General features: G+C 47.9%; 1 protein-coding gene across 1 annotated transcript in view; it reads left to right on the forward strand.

Moving 5' to 3' along the window:
• The first annotated feature begins 15695 nt into the window (after positions 1 to 15695).
• The window catches only part of LOC134337248 (unconventional myosin-If-like), a 165315-nt gene continuing 160052 nt past the window's right edge, over positions 15696 to 20958 (forward strand). Inside the window, exon 1 of the mRNA XM_063032098.1 lies at positions 15696 to 16499. Within this exon, the coding sequence (XP_062888168.1) occupies positions 16497 to 16499 (3 nt within the window). The 5' untranslated portion in view covers positions 15696 to 16496. The remainder of the gene's footprint in view (positions 16500 to 20958) is intronic.

A 20958-nucleotide genomic window follows, 5' to 3' on the forward strand; every position in this document is an offset into this window, starting at 1 on the left:
CCTGGAAAGATCCAGAGCTGATGGATTCTACCTGTGCTGATTGGTGGGTTTCTCTCCAATTCTCTTCGATAATTATTTTGCAGTAAGTCAAAGTCAATTTATTATCAAAATACATATATTCTATGTCACCATATACAAACTTGAGATTTTGTTTCCTACTGGCATTCACAGTAAAACAAAGAAGTACAATAGAATGAATGAAAAACGACATACAAAGGCTGCCAAACAACCAGTAAGTAAAAGAAGAGAAACTGCAAATACACACCTAAGCAAATGCATAATACTGAGAACATAAGTTGTAGAATCTGTGAAAGTGAGCCCATAGGTTGTGCAATCAGAGCTCTCACTATCTTGCCCAAAGAACAATTTTTATTCATATATGCCCGTAATCTTTAATCAATCCTGTACCTCCGCAAAATTGTCTTACAAGTTGCTTCTTTCTTGATTAGTGCCTAATGGATTACAATTTGCCTTGAAAGATCCTGAATCAGCAACTGTTGCTATTGGCTGGACGAACTCTAGCGCAGTGAGGGTTTGCATTTATAACCGCACCATGGTGCTATCTTTCATTTCTAACTACTGGACTATGAAGGTTTGTGTTCTGAACACCAGCACAGTGAGGGTTTGTGTTTCTAACACAGCACAGCGACAGTTTTGATTTCTAACTTCTGGATGGGAGGGATTGTGTTCCTAAATCTATGACAGTGAGGGCTTCTGTTTTAAACCCCAGCATGATAATTGTTTTGATTTCTAACTCTCACAGTGAGTGCTTGCAATTCTAACTCCATCACGGTGAGGATTTGTGTTCCAAACTCCAGCACGGTGAGTGGTTGTGATTCTAACTCCAACACAGTGAAGGCTTGTGTTTCGAACTCCAACACGGTGAGAGTTTGTGTTTCTAACTCCCAACACTGTGAGGGTTTGCATTTCTAACTCCAGCACAGTGAGGATTTGTGTTTCTAACTCTAGCACTGTGGGGGTTTGTGTTCTGAACTCCAGCACAGTGAGTGAGTGCATTTCTAACTCCAACATGAGGGTGTCATGGTCCAGTCCGTGAAGCCTGCATTCCGGTTCACGGTCCGGTCAGTGGTCTCAGGACTCCGGGTCTTCCAGCTGACCCTTGTTTGGTTGAGTTAATCATAGGCACCTGATTCCCATCTTGGGGCTCGGAATATAAGTGGCCTTGGGGTCGAGTGTGGGGGGCTAGTTCGTCTTATCAATATCCCCTGCAAGCAACCTGCCGGTGGAAGGCTAGAGCAGCCACTTGCCATCTTTAGGTCATGTTGGAGAACCATCGCTTCATGGAGCCTTTCTGTCGGTAGTCGGAGCTGTCTTTGCAGTATGGATTCGGCTGTTTCCTGGGCCAGCTGAGTGGCTGCCAGCCACTCCGAGCTAGGTAGGGATCCGCTGTTTCCGTAGCCAGCTGAGGTTATTGGCCGTAACTGCGACTCAGAGCAACCCCGATGCAGAGATGGAACTGTCTGTCATTCTTCGGTGTTTGCCTTGTCTTGTCCTTGCCTCTGTGGGGTAAGTCAGGCCATTCTGCCATTACCTGACGGATGGTCCTGTCCCACCTTGGGTTGGAGGTAAAGTTGAGTCCCAGCTTGTCTAAGGATAAGTCCCGGCTCTATGTCTATGTACTGACCAGTCTCATGTTGGTGTCGTGTTAAAGATGAGTCCCGACTCTTTGTTGATATACAGTTTCCAGTCTGTCTCCGAGCTCCAGCCTCCGAGTTATCAGCCTCCGCATTCCAAGATCCCAGCTCCCAGCCTGCAGCCTCTAGACCCAAGACCCCAGCCTGTCTGCAAGCTCAGGCCTCAAGACCCCAGCCTGTCTGCAAGCTCAGGCCTCACGACCCCAGCCACATACTGTCCTGTAGCCATGTCATGTCCTTGCCTGGTTCTGGGGTCCGAGCCTGAGGCAAGACCCAGTTTCTGGGTCCTTGTCCAGTCTCTGGCTCAGACTCCAAGCACAGGCTCCTAGTTCATGGTTCTTAGTCCTGGTCCCACTTTCCCAAGCACAGGCTCCTAGTTCATAATTCCTTGTCCGGGTTCCTGTCTAGTCCATGTCCAAGTCCATGTCCTAGCCCTAGTTTGCATTCTTGTCCCTGCTCCTTGTCTGTATCCTGTCACGTCCCTACTCTAGTCAAGTCCTGTTCCTTGTACTTCAGTGTCTGTGCCTTGCATTTGGGTCCCGCGCCCCCGTTATGACAGAGGGTTTGTGTTCCAAACTCCAGCACAGTGAAGGTTTGCATTCCTAACTCCAGCATGGTGAGGGTTTGTGTTTCTAACTCCAGCACTGTTTGTGTTGCGTTTCTAACTCCAACACTGTGAGGGTTTGTGTTCTGAACTCCAGCACCGTGAGGTTTTGTGTTTCTAACTCCAACACTGTGAGGGTTTGTGTTCTGAACTCCAGCACCATGAGGTTTTGTGTTTCTAACTCCAGCATAGTGAGGGTTTGCGTTTCTAACTTTAGCACGGTGAGGATTTGTGTTCTAAACTCCAGCAATGTGTCTGTTTGCGTTTCAAACTCCAGCACAGTATAGGTTTGTGTTTCAAACTCCAGCACTGTGGGGGTTTGTGTTTCAAATTCCAGCACAGTGAGAGTTTGTGCTTCTAACTCCACCACAGTGAGTGTTTGCATTTCTCACTCCAACACTGTGAGGGATTGTGTTCCGAACTCCAACATGGTGAGGTTTTGTGTTTCAAGCTCCAACACTGTGAAGATTTGTGTTTTGAACCCAAGCACAGTGAAGATTTGTGTCTCTAACTCCAGCACAGTGAGGGTTTGCATTTCTGACTCCAGCATGGTGAGGGTTTTTGTTTCTGAATCCAGCACCGTGAGGGTCGGCATATCTAACTCCAAGCACAGAGAGGATTTGTGTTCCTATCTCCAGCACGGTGATGGTTTGTGTTTCTAACTTGAATACAGTGTGGGTTTGTGTTCTGAACTCCAGCACAGTGAGGGTTTGTGTTTCTAACTCCAGCACTGTGAGGGTTTGTGTTTCTAATTTCAGCACGGTGAGGGTTTGTGTTTTGAACCCAAGCACAGCTGGGATTTGTGTTTCTAACTCCAGCACAGTGGCGGTTTGTGTTCCGAACACCAGCACAGTGAGGTTTTGTGTTTCTAACTCTAGAATGGTGAATATTTGTGTTTCTATCTCCACCATAGTTATGGCTTGTGTTTCAAACTCCAGCACAGTGAGGGTTTGTGTTCCGAACTCAAGTACAGTGAGAGTTTGCATTTCTAACTCCAGCACGGTGGGGGTTTGTGTTTCTAACTCCAGCACAGTGAGTGTTTGCATTTCTAACTCCAACACTGTGAAGTTTTGCATTTCTAGCTCCAGCACAGTAAGAGTTTGTGTTTCAAACTCCATCATGGTGAGGGTTTGCATTTATAACTTCAGAACAGAGAGGATTTGTGTTTCTAACTCCAGCACAGTGAGCGTTTGCGTTTCGAACTCCAAAGCAGTGAGGGATTGTGTTTTTAACTCCAGCACAGTGAGGGTTTGTGTTTCAAACTCCAGCACAGTGAAGGTTTGTGTTTCAAACTCCAGCACAGTGAGGGTTTGTGTTTCAAACTCCAGCACAGTGAGGGGTTGTGTTTCAAACTCCAGCACAGTGAGGGTTTGTGTTTCAAACTCCAGCACAGTGAGGGTTTGTGTTTCAAACTCCAGCACAGTGAGGGTTTGTGTTTCAAACTCCAGCACAGTGAGGGTTTGTGTTTCTAACTCCAGCACAGTGAGGGGTTGTGTTTCTAACTCCAGCACTGTGGGAGTTTCTGCTTTGAGCCCAAGCACAGTAAGGATTTGTGTTCCGAACACCAGCACGATGAGAGTTTGTGGTCTACCTCCAACACAGTGAGGGCTTGTGTTCTGAACACCAGCACGGTGAGGGTTTGTGTTCAGAATTCCTGCACGGTGAGAGTTTGCGTTTCTAACTCCAGCACGGTAATGGTTTATGTTCCCAACACCAGCACGGTGAGGGTGTCATAACATAAGGTGGGTGTTGATGGTGGACCCAACTGCAAGACACAGACACTGAAGTACTAGGAACAGGAATAGGTGTGTCAACAAAGCAAGGGAAGTGGGGATGAAATGACGCTGGACAAGACACAGGCCCTGGACGAGACTAGAATACAGGGCCTGGGCTAGGTCTAGACTAGGAAAGTGGGACCTGGACGAGGAACAAGGAACTTGGAACCTGGACAAGGACTCCGAGCCAGAGACTGGACAGGGACCTGGGTCTTGACTCAGGCTCAGACTCCAGATCGAGGCGAGGACAAGATGTGGCAAGACAACAGGACTAGATGTGGCGGCAGGACGTGGGACCAGAACTGGATGAGGACACGAAGCTAAGACTTGGTCTTGGGAGACAGGAACGCGGAACACAGAGCTTTAGTAATCTTGGGAGACAGGAACATGGAACACAGAGCCAGAACCCCTCCTTAGGGACAGGACATAGGGCCGGGACTCATACACAGAATGCTCAACATGAAGAGACGGATCCCAACACAAGGAAGCGGCAAACGGCTGGACCTACCTAACGAGGGCGTGGACGCAGAGACAGTTCCAAACAACGATAGACAGTTCCTTATCTAGACACAGCAAGGCTCCAGTCTTGCTGTGGCGGTAGAACTTGACAGCAATACAGGTGAGGACACAGGCGAGGTTGCAGGCAAAGGCTTCCAAAGGATGAGGAAGGGAAGGGAAGGGAACAGTCCAGCAACTGAAGCTGAATCCAGGAGCTGTTTATGTAGCCAGCCCAAAATGAGAATCATGTGCCTGAATTAAGGTACCAACAGAACAAGGGAAAACTGGACAACCTGGAATAAGGATCGTTGAACTGCTCTGTGAACCGGAATGTGGACTTCACGGACCAGATCATGACAGTACGCCCGCCCCCCATGGGAGCCTCCTAGCAACCAAACAGGCTCTCCAGGACTAAGGACAACATGGGCGGGTGGGGGGGGGGGCATTCAACAGGAGGGAAACCAAGAGGGCGAGAGTAAAACGATAGTGTCTGTGTCGCTGGGTCTATGCTTGGCTGGACTGTCCTCTCATAAGGTGGGCGTTGATGGCGGACCCAAATGCAAGACACAGACACTGAAGTACTAGTAACAGGACTAGGTGTGTCAACAAAGCAAGGGAAGTGGGGAATAAATGATGCTGGACAAAACACAGGTCCTGGTCGAGACTAGGATACAGGGCCTGGTCTAGGACTAGACTAGGAAAGCGGGACTTGGACGAGGAACTAGGAACTTGGAACCTGGACAAGGATTCCGAGCCAGAGACTGGACAGGGACCTGGGTCTTGACTCGGGCTCGGACTCTGGATCTAGGCGAGGACAAGACGTGGCAAGGCAACAGGACTGGACATGGTGGCGGGATGCGGGACTCCTGGGCAGGACACGGGACCAGAACTGGATGAAGACACAAAGCTAAGACTTGGTCTTAGAGACAGGAATGCAGAACACAGAACCTTGGTAATCTTGGGAGACAGGAACGTAGAACACAGAGCCTTGGTAATCTTGGTAGACAGGCATGCAGAACACAGAACCTTGGTAATCTTGGGAGACAGGAACACAGAACACAGAGCCAGGACCCCTCCTTGGGAACAGGATGTAGGGCCGGGACTCATACACAAAATGCTGAACACGACGAGACGGTTCCCAACACAAGGTAGCAGCAAACGGCCGGACCTACCTAGCGAAGGCATGGACACAGAGACAGTTCCAACTCAAAGTAGCAGCAAACGGCCGGACCTACCTAGCGAAGGCGTGGACACACAGATGGTTTCCAACACAAGGTACCGGCAAACGGCCAGACCTACCTAGTGAAGGCGTGGACACAGAGACGGTTCCAAACAACAATTGAGTGTTCCTTATCTAGACACAGCAAGGCTCCGGTCTCGCTCCGGCAGTAGAACTTGACAGCAATACAGGCGAGGTTGCAGGCAAAGGCTTCCAAAGGAAGGGAAGGGTACAATCGAGCAACTGAAGCTGAACCCAGGAGCTGTTTATGTAGCCAGCCCAAAATGAGAATCATGAGCTTCAATTAAGGCACCAATACAACAAGGGAAAATCGAAAAACCTGGAATAAGGATCGATGGACCGGTGTGTGAATCGGAATGCGGACTTCATGGACCAGACCATGACACAGGGTTCGTGTTTCTAACACCAGCATGGTGAGGGTTTGTGTTCAGAACTCCAGCATGCTGAGAGTTTGCGTTTCTAACTCTGCACAGAGAGAGTTTGTGTTCCCTACTCCATGCGTTCCCTACTCCAGCACGGTGGGGGATTTGTGCTTCTAATTCCAGAACAGTGAGGGTTTGTGTTCTGAACTTCAGTACGGTGAGGGTTTGTGTTTCTAACTCCAACACAGTGAAGGTTTGCGTTTTGAATTCCAACACAGTGAGGGTTTGTGTTTCTAACTCCAGCACAGTGGGGGTTTGTGTTCCAAACTCCAGCATGCTGAGGGTTTCTGTTTTGAACCCAAGCACGGTTGGGATTTGTATTTCTAACTCCAGTACAGTGAGGGTTTGTGTTTCAAACTCCAGCATGATGAGGGTTTGTTTCTAACTCCAGCACTGTGGGGGTTTGTGTTTTGAACCCATCACGGTGAGGGTTTGTGTTCCGAACTCCAACACAGTGAGGGTTTGTGTTTCTAAATCCTGCACAGTGAGGGTTTGTGTTTCTAAATCTTGCACAATGAGGGTTTGTGTTCCGAACTCCAGCATGGTGAGGGTTTGCGTTTCTAACTCAGCACAGTGAGAGTTTGTATTCCTTACTCCAGCACGGTGAGGGTTTGCATTTCTAACTCAGCACAGGGAGAGTTTGTATTCCTTATTCCAGCACGGTGAGGGTTTGTGTTTCTAAATCCTGCACCATGAGGGTTTGTGTTCTGAAATCCAGCACGGTGAGGGTTTGTGTTTCGACCTTCATCACAGTGAGAGCATCACGGTACGAGCTAACGGTTTAACAAGTTTGTGGGTTTGGCGAGGTAAGTGGGTGAGTAGACTTATTTTTCGTTGTTTCATTCCTGTAGAATTAGGTAGCATGTCTACAGGGTTAGTGCTTTGTGCAGGGTGTCAGATGTAGGAATCCTGGGAGACCTCCAGCCTCCCTGATGGCCACATCTGCACTAGGTGCACCGAGATGCAGCTCCTCAGGGACCATGTTAGGGATCTGGAGCTGCAGCTTGATGACCTACTGCTTATCAGGGAAAGTGAAGTGGTGATCGACAGGAGCTACAGGGAGATAGTCATCACTGGGCTACAGGGGTCAGAAAACTAGGTGACTGTCAGGAGAGGGAAGGAAAATGCCTGGGTAGTGGAGAGCACCCTGTGGCTGCCCCCCTCAGCCACAGTTATCTCATTTTGGATGCTGTTGAGGGGGATGACCTGACAGGGGACAGCCATGGTGACCAGGTCTCTGGCACTGAGCCTGGCACCTTTGTACAGGAGGGAAGGAGGGAGAAGAAGAATGCAGTAGTCATAGGAGATTCCATAGTCAGGGAACAGACAGGAGATACTCGCATGGTGTGTTGCCTCACAGGTGCCAGGGTATGGGATGTCTCAGATTGGGTCCAGAATATTCTGAAGGGGGAGGGTGAGCAGCCAGTTGTCTTGGTACATGTTGGTACCAATGACATAGATAGGACAAAGGAGGAGGTCCTGAAGAGAGATTTCCGGGAGTTAGGAAGGAAGCTGAGAAGCAGGACCTCCAGAGTAGTAATCTTGGAATTGCTACTTGTGCCACGTGCTAGCGAGGGCAAGAATAGTAGGATCAGGCAGATGAATGTGTGGCTGAGAGACTGGTGCAGGGGGCAGGACTTCAGATTCTTGGATTATTGGGATCTCTTCTGGGGGAATTATGACCTGTTCAAAAAGGATGGGTTACACCTGAACCCGAAGGGGACCAATATCCTGGTGGGAAGGTTTAATAGAGCTGTTAGAGAGGGTTTAAACTAATTTGGCAGGGGGGTGGGAACCGGAATGATAGAGTGGAGGAGGGGGAAGACAGAAATAAGTCTAAGATAGTGAGCAGTAAAGATGTCAGGAAGGACAGGCAGGTGATGGGGCAAATTTGCAACCATTGGGATGAGTTGCAGTGCAATCAAAGCAAAAAGCACCAAATACTGGACTTAAGGTGTTATACTTAAATGCACGCAGCATAAGGAATAAGGTGGATGATCTTGTCGTACAGCTACAGATTGGCAGGTATGATATTGTGGCCATCACTGAGACATAGCTAAAGGATGCATGTCTCTGGGAGCTGAACACCCAAGGATACATGGTGTATCGGAAGGATAGGAAGGTAGGCACAGGGGGTGGCGTGGCTTTATTGGTAAGAAATTATATTAAATCATTAGAAAGAGGTGACATAGGATGGAAGGTGCAGAATCTTTATGGGTTGAGCTAAGAAATCGCAGGGGTAAAAGGACCCTGATGGCAGTTATATACAGGCCTGCAAACAGCTGCAGTGATGTGGACTACAAATTACAACAGGAAATAGAAAAGGCTTGTCAGAAGGGCAGTGTTATGATAATTGTGGGGGATTTTAACATGCTAGTGGATTTGGAAAATCAGGTCACCACTGGATCTCGAGAGAGAGAATTTGTAGAATGTCTACAGGATGGTTTTTTAGAACAGCTTGTTGTTGAGCCCACTAGGGGATCGGCTGTACTGGATTAGGTATTGTGTAATGAACCAGAGGTGATTAGAGAGGTTGAGGTGAAGGAACCCTTGGCAGACAGTGATCATATCATGATTGAGTTCACTGTGAAATTTGAGCAAGAGAAGCCGAAATCCAATGTGTCGGTATTTCAGTGGAGTAAAGGAAATTACAGTGGCATGAGAGAGGAACTGGCCAAAGTTGACTGGAGAGGGACACTAGCAGGAAGGATGGCAGAGCAGCAGTGGCTGGAGTTTATGCAAGAAGTGAGGAAGGTTCAAGACAGGTATATTCCAAAAAAGAAGAAATTTTCGAATGGAAAAAGGATGCAACCGTGACTGACAAGAGAAGTCAAAGCCAAAATTAAAGCAAAGGAGAGGGCAAACAAGGAAGCAAAAATTAGTGGGAAGACAGAGGATTGGGAAGTTTTTAAAAGCTTACAAAAGGAAACTAAGAAGGTCATTAAGAGGGAAAAGATGAACTATGAAAGTGTCATGGTCTGGTCCGTGAAGTCTGAATTCCGGTTCACGGTCCAGTCCGTGGACTCAGGACTCCAGGTCTTCCAGCTGTCCCTTGTTTTGGTTGAGTTAATCATAGGCACCTGATTCCCATCTTGGGGCTTGGAATACAAGTAGCCTTGGGGTTGAATGTGAGCTGCTGGTTTGTCTTGTCAAGATCCCCTGGGAGCAACCTGCTGGTGGAAGGCTAGAGCGGCCACTTGCCATCTTTAGGCTGCGTTGGGGAACCATCCCCTCATGGAGCCTTGCTGTCAGTAGTCGGAGCTGTCTTTGCGGTATGGGGCTAGCTGAGTGGCCGTCAGCCACTCCAAGCTAGGTAGAGATCCGGCTGTTTCTGTAGCCAGCTGTGGTTGCTGGCCGAACTGCGACTCGGAGCAACCCCGATGCAGAGATGGAACTGTCTGTCATTCTTCAGTGTTTGTCTCTTCTTGTCCTCACCTCTGTGAGGTAAGTCAGGCCATTCTGCTGTTGCCCTGCAGGGGATCTGTCTTGTCTTGTCTTGTTCTTGCCTCCGTGGGGTAAGTCAGGCCATTCTGCCGTTGCCCTGCGGAGGGTCCTGTCTTGTCTTGTCTTTGCCTCTGTTGGGTAAGTCCGGCCATTCTGCCGTTACCTGACAGATGGACCTGTCCCACCTTGGTGTGGAGATAAAGTTGAGTCCCGGCTTGTCTAAGGATAAGTCCCTGCTCTATGTCTGTGTATTGTCCAGTTTCATGTTAACGTCATGTTAAAGATGAGTCCCAGCTTTTCGAAGGATAAGTCCCAGCTCTCTGTTGATGTACAGTTCCTAGTCTGTCTCCGAGCTCCAGCCTCCAAGTTATCAGCCTCCGCATTCCAAGACACCAGCTCCCAGCCTGCAGCCTCAAGACCCAAGACCCCAGCTCCCAGCCTGCAGCCTCAAGCCCCTAGATTCCAGCCTGTCTCCAAGCTCAAGCCCCTAGATCCCAGCCTGTCTCCAAGCTCAAGCCCCTAGATCCCAGCCTGTCTCCAAGCTCAAGCCCCTAGATCCCAGCCTGTCTCCAAGCTCAAGCCCCTAGATCCCAGCCTGTCTCCAAGCTCAAGCCCCTAGATCCCAGCCTGTCTCCAAGCTCAAGCCCCTAGATCCCAGCCTGTCTCCAAGCTCAGGCCTCAACACCCCAGCCTGTCTCCAAGCTCAAGCCTCAAGACCCCCGCCGGTCTCCAAGCTCAGGCCTCAAGACCCCAGCCTCCAGTCCTGTAGTCATGTCATGTTCTTGCCTGGTTCTGGGGCCTGAGCCCGAGGCAAGGCCAGGTTCTGGGTCCTTGTCCAGTCTCTGGCTTGGGGTCCAAGCCCAAGCCTGCGTTCTTGTCCCTGCTCCTTGTCTGTATCCTGTCATGTCCCTACTTTAGTCAAGTCCTGTTCCTTGTACTTCAGTGTCTGTGTCTTGCATTTTGGTCCGCTATCAGCACCCCCATTGTGACAGCAAATAATATCAAAGAGGATACTAAAAGCTTTTTCAAGTATATAAAGAGTAAAAGACAGGTGGGGATAGATATAGAACTGATAGAAAATGATGCTGGAGAAATTGTAATGGGAGATAAGGAGATGGCGGAGGAACTGAACAAATATTTTTTTAGATTATGAGAACACTCAGTCCTCTTTTATTGTCAGTTAAAAATGCATACATGCATTAAGGAATGATACAATGTTCATCCAGAGTGATATCACAGAAAACAGGACAAACCGAAGACTAACACTGACAGAACCACATAATTATCACATACAGGTTTCCCCCGCCATCCGAAGGTAGAGCGTTCCTATGAAATGGTTCGTAAACCGAAATGTCGTAAAGTGAAGAAGCAATTACCATTTATTTATATGGGAAAATTTTGTGAGCGTTCGCAGACCCAAAAATAACCTACCAAATCATGCCAAATAACACATAAAACCTAAAATAACAGTAACATATAGTAAAAGCAGGAATGAAATGGTAAATACACAGCCTATATAAAGTAGAAATACTTTTCCACAATCATTGACGGCACAGATCTCCGTAGCAAAAATCTTTACGCAAGCGCTGTTGGCAAAAACACAGCGCAAGCGCTCTCCAGTAATCTTTAAACTATGAAGCTGCCAAATCATACCAAATAACACGTAAAAATACACAGCCGATATAAAGTAGAAATAATGTTATGTACAGTGTAGTATCACTTACCGGAATTGGGACAGTGCCGAGCACACTGATGATGGTGTGTTAGGCTGAGTCATCGGAGGTTGGGGTGGTGCAGTGGCCCCCACCCTCTGGGCAGCGAACCGATACCGATCCGCGAAGCATGCAGGGGTCCAGCGGTAGCCGGGACGCACCCAACACATCTTTAAGAAAAAAGCCGAAATAAACATGCTAATTAATTACATGTGGGGTGGCACCTAATTAATTAGCATGTTTATTTCGGCTTTTTTCTTAAAGATGTGCTGTGTGCCTCCCGGCTACTGCTGCATTCTCCGCGAATCGGTACAGTATCTGTCCGCGGCCTGGGTGTTAGGGTGGTGGGACACTGGAGTGTCATCTCGTCGCCTGTTTCCATTAGAACAGGCAGCTCATCTTCTCCTATGACTGCCCGCCTCGATGTCAAAGGTCAAGGTTCGTCGTCTGCTGTGGCTGATGTGGAAGGCTTGCTTGACTGCTGAGCCTCGCACATTTTTCTATCATACAATTCTTTGTAAGGACTCAAAGAATCTTGCAAATATCCCCTAAACCTACGTACCCTTTCAAAATTAAAGTCGTACTTTATCATTACTCATTCAGTTCCAATGGTTATCCTTTCCTCTTCCAATTGCATCAGCTCTTCATCTGTCAGTTCTTGGTCATGGGGTGCCAAAACCTCTTCAATATCATCTTCGTCAGCTTTCACAAGCCAAACTCATTTTGTCCTTGCTTCGTTCACCACGATCGAAACGCTTAATTAGGTCTAGTTTTACGCTAAGTGTAACACCCTTACGAGCTCTTTCAGGCTTTTCTGACACCATAGAACTCATCTTGCAAACAACTGCTCACAGGCTCGTGTTAAAGCAATGCCGTTCCGAATCCACGGAGAGTGGCTGCTCGGGGCACACGCTGCTTTTGATCGCGCGCTGATTTTTTTATCGTGCGCTGCCTTTCTTCGTAACAGTGAAAACACCTTCTGAAAGCGAAAACAGGGTACCAATGTAGGTCTTTCGTAACAGTGAGGTTTCATAAAGCGAACGTTCGAAAAGCTGGGGACACCTGTATAGCTACAGCAGTGCAAAACAATACCATAATTTGATAAAGAACAGACCATGGGCACAGTAAAAAGAAGTCTCAAAGTCCCGATCGACTCCCGAGTCCCCGATAGCAGGCGGCAAAGGGAGAAACTCCCTGCCATAAACCTCCAAGGCACCGACAACTGCCGCTGCCTTGGACCGACCACAGTCGACACCGAGTCCGTCCATCTGAAAACTTCGAGCTTCCAACCAGCCCCTCCGATACAGCCTCCCAAGCGCCATCCTCTGCGAGCGCCTTCGACCTAGTCCCGCCCACTGAAACAAGCAAAGCCAAGGATTCAGGGCCTTCTGCTCCGGAGATTCTGGTTACCACACAGTAGCAGCGGCAGCGAAGCAGGGATTTCAGAAGTTTCTCCAGATGTTCCTCCGTACTCTCACGTCTGTCTCCATCAAATCAGAATTGTGCACAGTCCCCTACTTGACAGATTACAGATATCATTCACTGGAGAGGCCGTGCGCACTGTGTCGCGTCGCCATCTTCTCCTCCTCCTTCCTTGCATCAGTCTTCACTGAGGAAGACATCAGCAGTATACCAGACATTCAAGGGTGTCAGGGAAGAGAAGTGTGCGCAGTCACTATTACGACAGAGAAAGTACTCAGGAAGCTGAATAGTGTAAGGGTAGATAAATCCCCTGGACCAGATGGAATGCACCCTTGTGTTCTGAAGGAAGTAGCTGTGGAGATTGCGGAGGCATTAGCAATGATCTTTCAAAAGTCGATAGATTCTGGCATGGTTCTGGAGGACTGGAAGATTGCAAATGTCACTCCGCTATTTAAGAAGGGGCAAGGAAGCAAAAAGGAAATTAAAGACCTGTTAGCTTGACATCGGTGGTTGGGAAGTTGTTGCAGTTGATTGTCAAGGATGAGGTTACAAAGTACCTGGCGGCATATGACAAGATAGGTAGAACTCAGCATGGTTTCCTTAAAGGAAAATCCTGCCTGACAAACCTATTGCAATTTTTTGAGGAAATTACAAGTGGGCTAGACAAGGGAGATGCAGTGGATGTTATGTATTTGGATTTTCAGAAGGCCTTTGACATGGTACCACACATGAGGGTACTTAACAAGATAAGAGCCCATGGAATTACGGGAAAGTTACATACGTGGATAGAGTAACACACATAAAAGTTGCTGGTGAATGCAGCAGGCCAGGCAGCATCTCTAGGAAGAGGTGCAGTCGACGTTTCAGGCCGAGACCCTTCGTCAGGACTCCTCAGGATCTCAGCCTGAAACGTCGACTGCACCTCTTCCTAGAGATGCTGCCTGGCCTGCTGCATTCACCAGCAACTTTTATGTGTGTTGCTTGAATTTCCAGCATCTGCAGAATTCCTGTTGTTTACGTGGATAGAGTGTTGGCTGATTGGCAGGAAACCAAGAGTGGGAATAAGGGGATCCCATTCTGATTGGCTACTGGTTACCAGTGGTGTTCCACAGGGGTCTGTGTTGCGGCCACTTCTTTTTACGTTGTACATCAACGATTTGGATTATGGAATATGTGGCTTTGTGGCTAAGTTTGCTGATAATACAAAGATAGGTGGAGGGGCCAGTAGTGCTGAGGAAACAGTCTGCAGAGAGACTTGGATAGATTGGGAGAATGGGCAAAGAAGAAATACAATGTTGGAAATTGTATGGTTATGCACTTTGGTAGAAGAAATAAACGGGCAGACTATTATTTAAATGGGGAGAGAATTCAAAGTTCTGAGATGTAACAGGACTTGGGAGTCCTTGTGCAGGATACCCTTAAGGTTAACCTCCAGGTTGAATCGATTGTGAAGAAGGCGAATGCAATGTTGGCATGCATTTCTTGAGGAATAGAGTATAGGAGCAGAGATGTGATGTTCAGGGTCTGGTGAGACCTCACTTGGAGTACTGTGTGTAGTTTTGGGCTCCTTATTTAAGAAAGGATGTGCTGACATTGGAGAGGGTTCAGAGAAGATTCACTAGAATGATTCTGGGAATGAGAGAGTTAACATATGAGGAACGTTTGACCGTTCTTGGACTGTACACCTTGGAGTTTAGAAGAATGAGGGGGGACCTCATAGAAACATTTTGAATGTTGAAAGGCATGGACAGAGTGGATGTGGCAAAGTTGTTTCCCATGATGGGGGGAGTCTAGTACGAGAGGGCCTGACTTAAGGATTGAAGGGCGCCCTTCCAGAACAGAGATGTGAAGAATTTTTTTTTAGCCAGAAGGTGGTGAATCTGTGGAATTTGTTGCCACGGGCGGCAGTGGAGGCCAAGTCATTGGGTGTATTTAACGCAGAGATTGATAGGTATCTGAGTAGCCGGAGCATCAAAGGTTATGGTGAGAAGGCAGGGGAGTGGGACTAAATGGGAGAATGGATCAGCTCATGATAAAATGGCGGAGCAAACTCGATGGGCTGAATGGCCGGCTTCTGCTCCTTTGTCTTAAGTTCTTATGGAGAGTTTGTGTTTCTAACTCTAACACAGCGAAGGTTTGTGTTCCAAGCTCCAGCACAGTCAGAGTTTGTGTTTCTAACTCCATCACAATGAGGGTTTGTGTTTCCAACTCCAACACGGTGAGGATTTGTGTTTTGAACTCCAGCATACTGAGGGTTTCTGTTTTGAACCCAAGCACAGTTGGGATTTGTGTTTCAAACTCCAGCACAGTGGGGGGGGGGGGCGGGGTTGCGTTTCGAATTCCAGCACAGTGAGGGTTTGTGTTTTGAACCCATGCACAGTTGAGATTTGTGTTTCTAACTCCAGCACAGTGAGGGTTTGCGTTTCTAACTCCAGCACGGTGAGGGTTTGCGTTTGAAACTCAAGTACAGCATGAGGCTACTGACAAGTGTCAGCTTGAAGGGAGCACGGATGCTGACATGGGTCTGTATGACGGAGCGCGGACGCTGACAAGGGTCGGCTTGGAGGGAGCGGACGCTGAGAAAGGTCGGTTTGGAGGGAGCACGGACGCTGAAAAGGGTCGGTATGAGGGAGCGCGGGTACGGATGGGCGGGTCAAATGGCCCAATTAGAAAAGTGCGACAGGAATCTGGTTAAAAGAGGGAAAATAGATAGGAAAGTTATCGGAGAGAACAGGACTTTAGAGTTCGTATTTTTAAAAAGTAGAACCACAATGAAAATCGGATGGGATGAAACTACAAGTTTTGAATGGCTTGTTTAAGACAGGGTGAACCACTGCAGGAAGCGGTGTTTTCAAGAGGAAATGAGACGCAAGAAAACAGAACAGAACGAGGTGACGTTCTGGTCCTGATGAAGGGTCTCAGCCAAAATGCTGACTTGCAGAGTTCCTCCAGCATTTGTGTGTGTTGCTCAGGATTTCCAGTATTTGCAGAATCTATAGCGTGTATGCGCTAGCGATACGAGGGAATAGAATAGTGGAGGGGGACCGAAAGGCCAGGTGCTGTAATCTGTGTAAATCCGTGCTATTGAGAGGTGTCAGATAGTTTACGGTGGAAGAAGACCACTCTGGAAGAAGGCTCAGATCCGCCGGCTCCGTTGGAATCACAGAGACGCTCCTCGGCGGCCAAGTGATCGGTTGAAACCCGGAACAGGTGGAACCGTGAGCGCCTGTGTCTGTGAGATCAGGAGCTGTAGAGAGGGGCAGCGCCCAGCGGAGACTCCACGCCAAGAAAGGCGATTGATCAGAGGCTCTACTTAAGGAGGTGTTGGCCAAGATTTACGGTGGGCACTTCTACCGCAGCGCTTGCTAGCAGCAAACGCGAGAGCCCTAGACGTTTATATATTACACGCCCCAGGCCGTTGTTGGCTTGTCCATCTCCACTGTCCGTTGCATCGCTCCTCGCCCACCCCCCCTCCCCCCGTTGGCCCTTTGGAATTGGCCCTTCATTAAACACCAGCACAGAATCAGCACCTGACCTCCAATCAGCTCACGCCAGGAGGAGGAAGTGGCGAGATCGAGCTCTCGGCATCAGTCGCTGCCGGGACCTGGGGTTAAGAGGAATGAAAAAATCCTGTTGGGAAATAAATGTTCGTTTAAACAGCCCCTGTCCTTTGGGAATCTACCGGATTAAGCGGCTGCGGGAAGGTGACCACAGCGTCTGAGATATGGTGAGTCTCGCTTGCCTTCCTGAGTTGAATGAAGTTGTTGAACTGAGCGCTGTGTTGAGAGGAGCTTCCTGCTCGGGTCGCCGGCGAGGTGCTGCAGAACCACACAGATTAAATTTCTCGGCTCGGGAACTTCTTGTCGCCTGTTTGTGGGGAGGAGGCTTACTAACTGCATCAAACACCAAAGATTCTGCAGATGCTGGAAATCCTGAGCAGCTCACACAAAATGCTAGAGAAACTCGGCAAGTCAGACCGCATCTATGGAGAGGACCAGGAATGGAAAGGAAGGCGGGATGAGGGGGAAGGAAGAAACCAGAATGAGAAGTTGCGGGAGGGGGACAGGAAAGGGGTGACAAGTGGGCAGGTGATTGGAGGAGCAACACCTCATATTCAGTTCCGCCTGGATCGCCTCCAACCTGAGGACACCAGCGTCAATTTCTCTAACGTCTGCTGATTCTCCCCCTCCCCCTTCTCTTTTCTTGTACTCCCCATTCTGACTCTCCTCTTACTCCTTTTGTTCTCACCTGCCCATCACATCCTTGTGGTACCCCTCTTCCTTCCCAGTCTCCCATGGTCCACCCTCCTCTCCTATCACATCCTTTTTTATCCAGCTCTTTGTCTTTTCCATCTGTAACCATCCAGAAACTTACCTCATTCCCACCTCCCTCCCCACCCACTCACCTTCCCCCTCACTTCCTGAGCTTCGACTGTTCCCCCTCCACTGCCGCCTTTTTCTGGCTTCTTCCCTGTTGCTTTCCAGTCCTGATGAAGAGTCTCGTCCTCATGTTTGCTTCCCGCCATAGATGCTGCCTGACCTGCTGAGTTCCTTCACACATGTTATGGTGTCTTCCAAATGTGATTTTAACTGTGCCAAGTTCAGTGCAGTTGGGGCAGGAGGTGAAGATGTGAAGATGTTCGGGAGGTGGAAATGTTCAGATGGTGGAGGTATCCAAATGTAGTTGGTTTGTTTGTTCAATTCGTCGTCTCCCTGTGGGGAAACATCATTTGCATTTCAGAGTTTTTGCGTTGTTCTACTAGAATTTCAGCTGTGAGTTCATTGCTTAAACTCTAAGTAATTTTTTTAAGTTAAAATGAGGAACAGGAAACAAAAAAAAATGGGAAGTGGTCAGTCGTCTCATTCTCAGCTTCATCGGACTTGATCTGAGAGTGTTTGGGCTGTGGATAGAGTAGCTCTGAGCACCATTCCACGGCAGGCACCGTCTCCTGGCCAGCAACACCTTCTCCCTGCTGACAATATCATCACCAGCCCGCACTGTCTGCCAGCAGGTAGCACCGGGCCCTGGTAGGCAACACCATCCCCTGCTGGCACCTCATCCATTGGCATGGGAGCCTGAGATTGGGTCCTTCAGCTGTGCCCAGTGTCTGAGATTTTATTTTGAGCGGTTAGGCCAGTTGTACACAAGAGACCATAAGACAAAGGAGCCTCCCAGCCCACCATTCCATCATGGCTGATCTATTATCTCTCCCAAAACCATTCTCCTGCCTTCTCCCCTGTAACCTTTGACACCCTGAGTATTCAAGAATATATCAACTGCTGCTTTAAATATGTCCAATGACTTGGCCTCCACAACTGTCCACGTCAAAGAATTCCACAGACTCACTGCCCTCTGGCTAAAGAAATTCCTCCTCAGCTGTGTTCTAAAGGGGTGGCCTCTATTCTGAGGCTCTGCCCTCTGGCCCTCGACTCCGCCAATAGAGGAAATACCATCTCCACATCCACTCTATTACAACAGGAGGCAGTGAACTTGGAGTTGGAACAGAAGGGAGTAGTGTTTCAGTGGTGGCCGGGCTTGCAGTGGATACTGAAACAATGGTCCGATGTTGAGTAAAAGGAAATGTCGAAGAGCTGACCTCTTCTGCGAAGACGCGAGCACTTCACCAAACCACGGTTGTACTGATATTGGCATCAGCTTTTTTCACAGGTGTCAAATGAGCAGAGCGTGTTAGGTTACAGTGAGGGGATGGGAAGCATTGAGACTGTAGTGGAGACTGTTCTTCACCTCCAGGAACTCCCTTTCTCTCAGCCAAAAGACAAAGTACATTCATTATCAAAGTGTGCATATATCACCATATACTATCCTGTGATCCATTTTCTTGAGGGCATTCACAAGTAAATAAAGAAATACAATATAATTTATGAAAACTATACATAAATAAAAACTAACAAACCACCATGCAAAAGACTAACTGTACAAATAATAATTTTTAAAAGTAAATAAATAATACTGAGAATATGAGTTGTAGTGTCCCTGAAAAGTGATGGAGTTAGTTCAGTGCTGAGGTGAGTGAAGTTAATCCACAGAGGTTTGGAGACTGAATGTTATAGGATAGCGGTGTGGGACCCATTCCCAGGAGCCACCAATGCTCCCCATATCCTTCATCCCTTTTCACCCTCCAGTGCCCAAACTGTCCTCCCAAGGAAGCAGAAATTCTTCCACAGTATATTACATGCAGAGCTCACTGTGTGGAGCTGACGTACTGGAGGAACTCAAAGGCATTTGGATGGGCAGTTGGCAAACAGGTCAACTCTCAGCCCACAAGGAGGTGACCCTAGGTTTCCAAAGTCCCATTGCTTTAATTCTTCAACTGCTCCCACAACTACAGTGGTCCAACAGTGCTCAAGGAGCAACTCCTCAGCATCTCCCTCACAATGGCAGTGTAGTGGTTAGTATGACACTATTAAAGCTCGGAGCATCGGAATTTAATTCCGACATCATCTGTAAGGAGTTTGTACATCCTCCCATTGAATGTGTGGGTTTCTTCCGGGTGCTCTGGTTTCCTCCCACATTCCAAAGATGTACTGGTTACTAGGTTAATTGGTCATTGTAAATTGTCCCATGATTTGGCTAGGGTGAAATCAGTGGGTTGCTGGTGGTGCAGCTTGAAGGGCTGGAAGTGCCTACTTCATGCTGCATCTCTAAATAAAATTAAAATTAAAGTATTGTAGCCTTTGGAACAATATTGAATTAAACAATTTCACGTAGATGCGTTATGTCTCACTTCACGGATGTGGGTTCACTCCTCATTTTAATTTGTGCATCTTTTCTTTTCTGTCTCTCACTGCCAGGCTTTGAAGTAAGTTTTTATTTGACAAGTTGGTCTCAGCGTATCATAAATATTTCCTCCCCTTCCCTACAGCTTGTTTGGTTTCTCACTTTTACAGTTCTGACAAAAGTTCTTTGCCTCTATTTTTCTCCCCACTGAGGCTGCCTGTCCCACCAAAACAGTGTAAAGCACCCCCGGTTGCTCTCTCCAACTTCTGGTGACACAGAGACTCCTGCTGCTGAAAATCTCCCATCCTAAAACCAGTCCAGTGAATCGCTGCTGCACTCCTCATTACTGTATCTCCTTTGTGCAAAGATAAAAAGCTGTACAATATTTAAATCCACTCGCTCAGACCTATCCAATTACATTCATATCCCTTCATATATTCCACTTGCTGTTACAATTGTTTGATTTATCTGTGCATCAGGATTCCATATCACGTATAAAAGCACTTCTTCCCCCTGACCACGTGGTTCTTCTGGGTGGACCACTTTCCTTCCACATTCCAGAGACATGGGTTACGGTTAGTAAGTGGTGGACACGTTGTGTAGGCTCTGATAAGATGGCAGCGTGCTCAGACACAGTGGTCTCTATGCTGCCAACCAAAGGTTTTAAATGCCTTTTTTTACAAACACAAGATACTTGTTCTTGCTCATTCACTTCATTTGCTCCCTATTCACAATCCCATCAAATTTCTGTCAGGAATGAAGCCTTGAACATATGCAGACCTGAGAAATGCAGAGAGCGGAGGCAGGAACAAAGCAGCAGCCATGGCCTTATTGAATAGTGGAGCAGATTCAGGAGATATTCTTGTTCCTTCTTAATGTCCTAGTTGATCTCCTTGACCAAGTCACTGATAGAGGTTGTGAGTAGCTGGGGCCCATCTTCCTGTGGTACCTAAGAGTTACAGCCAACCTTCCAATATCTCAGTACTCTTTGCCTCGTGTCTCTGACCATATCTCACTCTACATCAGCACTTTCCCCCAGCTAGCTTCCAGTATGGGACCTTCTGAAATCCATAGCTTCACTTTAAATGGATCTGAGCTGAATGCATCTCCAAACAATTCAGCAAACTGTCACACACAAAATGCTGGAGGATTTCAGCAGACCAGGCAGCATCTATGGAAAAGTGTACATGATGTTTCAGGCTGAGCCCCTTGAAGAATCTCAGGCCAAAACGTCGACTGTACTCTTCCATAGATTCCATAGATGCTGCCTGGCCTGCTGAGTTCCTCCAGAATTTTGTGTGTGACAGTTTGCTGAAGTGTTTGGAGATGCATTCAGCTCAGATCCATTTAAAGTGAAGCTATAGATTTCAGAAGGTCCCATACTGGAAGCTAGCTGGGGGTAAGTGCTGATGTAGAGTGAGATCTGGTAAGAGACACAAGGCAAAGAG

The sequence above is a fragment of the Mobula hypostoma genome, chromosome 24, assembly GCF_963921235.1.
Source record: "Mobula hypostoma chromosome 24, sMobHyp1.1, whole genome shotgun sequence".
NCBI classification, from domain to species: Eukaryota; Metazoa; Chordata; class Chondrichthyes; order Myliobatiformes; family Myliobatidae; genus Mobula; species Mobula hypostoma.